Source organism: Camelus ferus, chromosome 2 (genome assembly GCF_009834535.1).
Source record: "Camelus ferus isolate YT-003-E chromosome 2, BCGSAC_Cfer_1.0, whole genome shotgun sequence".
NCBI classification, from domain to species: Eukaryota; Metazoa; Chordata; class Mammalia; order Artiodactyla; family Camelidae; genus Camelus; species Camelus ferus.
Window position 1 is genome coordinate 62,906,516 of NC_045697.1, and position 2,033 is coordinate 62,908,548.

Below are 2,033 nucleotides of genomic sequence, written 5' to 3' on the forward strand. Positions count from 1 at the left end.
GCAGATAAGGGAATCAGAGAGAGAGAGCTTATTAATGAGACAATTCACTTGTAATAGTGATTCCTAGATATACTATAATCTTTGTGTTAATGAAGATTAAATAATAAGAATCTCAGGCAGCGGAATTTCAATGGCAGGTAGTTCCATTTAGAAAATCTGTCCACTTATCAGGGTCTCAGTTAGGGCACTTGGTAGCAGCTAAGTCTCCAGACTTGGTGAGGAGCAGGAAAAGAGTGACTCTCAATCATTCAACCTAAATAGAGTCCAGTCTCTCAAAGGGACTGAGGCGTCGTAAGTGAAACTAGTGAGAACTTAAAAATGGAGACCAAAGTGGAAACACAGTAGTACAACTCAACCATATAGCAGTAGAAAGGAGAAGGACCCTGGGGCTTGGGGGAACCACGCACAAACACAGGAACTTCCCTCAGTGGTTCCGGGTGTTGTGTCTAAATTGGTACTAAAGGGACCTGAGAAAACAATTCAGAACAGTGGTCATCACTGGGTGTGTTTAGAAGCAGCAAAAGCTTGTGTGCAAACTTGAACGAGGGGGCCATGGCTGACACAGCTGACCTGGTGGTCCTTGGGGCCTTCTATGGGCAAGGGAGCAAAGGTGGCATGATGTCCATCTTCCTCATGGGCTGCTATGACCCGAGCAGCCAGAAGTGGTGCACAGTCACCAAGTGTGCAGGAGGCCATGACGACGCGACACTTGCCCGGCTGCAGAAGGAACTGGACATGGTGAAGATCAGCAAGGATCCCAGCAAGATACCCAGCTGGCTGAAAATCAATAAGATCTACTACCCTGATTTCATCGTCCCAGACCCAAAGAAAGCTGCCGTGTGGGAGATCACAGGGGCTGAATTCTCCAAATCTGAGGCTCACACAGCCGACGGGATCTCCATCCGATTCCCTCGCTGCACCCGAATCCGTGATGATAAGGACTGGAAGTCTGCCACTAACCTCCCCCAACTCAAGGAACTGTACCAGCTGTCCAAGGAGCGGGCGGCCTTCACCCTAGTGGCCGGAGATGAGGGGAGCTCCACCACAGGGGGCAGCAGCGGAGAGAACGAGGGCACCTCGGGGCCAGCTGTCTCTCACAAGGCTCCGAGAGCCTCCCCCAAGCGGCCCTCGGCCAGTGCCAAGAAGGCAGGAGAGAAGCTGAGTGGCTCCGACGGTAGAGGCGGCACCAAGCTGGCTGCAAAGCCTTCCCCTGTGAAAGTGGGAGAGAAGCGGAAGGCCCCCGATGAGACCCCGTGCCAAGCAAAGGTGCTGCTGGACATCTTCACTGGGGTGCGGCTCTACCTGCCGCCTTCCACTCCAGACTTCAGTCGTCTGAGACGCTACTTTGTGGCATTCGATGGGAACCTGGTGCAGGAATTTGACATGGCCTCAGCCACACATGTGCTGGGTAGCAGGGACAAGAACCCCGAGGCCCAGCAGGTCTCCCCGGAGTGGATTTGGGCATGTATCCGGAAACGGAGACTGGTAGCCCCCTGCTAGGACTGCTGCCTCCCCCTCCCTCACGCCGTACCCTACCCCACCACGCTACTCCTGGACCGGGCACCGGCTGGGCAGGCAGACATAGGACAGCAGGAGGTGGGGACAGTCTTCCTTCTCCAAGCTGCGCAGCTTCCAAAACCCACCAACCGTGCATGGTCTCTTCCCAGCGAGAGTTAGTTGCTGTGGTTCTAGAGCAGAGAAGGACTGATCCTGGAGATTGTGTCAGGAGGCCATGAACTCACAGAACTTGACTGTCCTTCACTACTTTCTGTGTCTGTGTGGATTTGGCCATACTCTGTCAAACCAGAAGCTTTCCTCTGTATTTTAGATAAAAGATGTAAAGATGAGTAAAACAATACTCCAGGTGGTAACAGCAGCTGAGAATTTAGGGTTTGGAATATAGAAGCTGTTTTTGGAAACAGACTCATGTCACATGGGTCAATAGTAATTTATTGAAATCAGCTTTTAAGATGATTGTGGGCTTGATATATTGGATATATTATATTAACTTATTTTCTTTCTTTCCTTTCTTC

General features: G+C 51.4%; 1 protein-coding gene across 1 annotated transcript; it reads left to right on the forward strand.

Annotated features, from left to right (window-relative positions):
• The first annotated feature begins 541 nt into the window (after positions 1-541).
• On the forward strand, positions 542-1,681 carry LOC116667160 (DNA ligase 3-like). The gene has a single exon (XM_032491467.1). It carries the CDS (start codon positions 553-555, stop codon positions 1,498-1,500), a length of 948 nt encoding a protein of 315 aa, XP_032347358.1. The 5' UTR covers positions 542-552; the 3' UTR covers positions 1,501-1,681.
• Positions 1,682-2,033: the final 352 nt, after the last annotated feature.

Bases quoted from the DNA above. Each gene is read 5' to 3' on its own strand.
- LOC116667160 (XM_032491467.1), top strand. From the start codon at position 553: ATGGCTGACACAGCTGACCTGGTGGTCCTTGGGGCCTTCTATGGGCAA.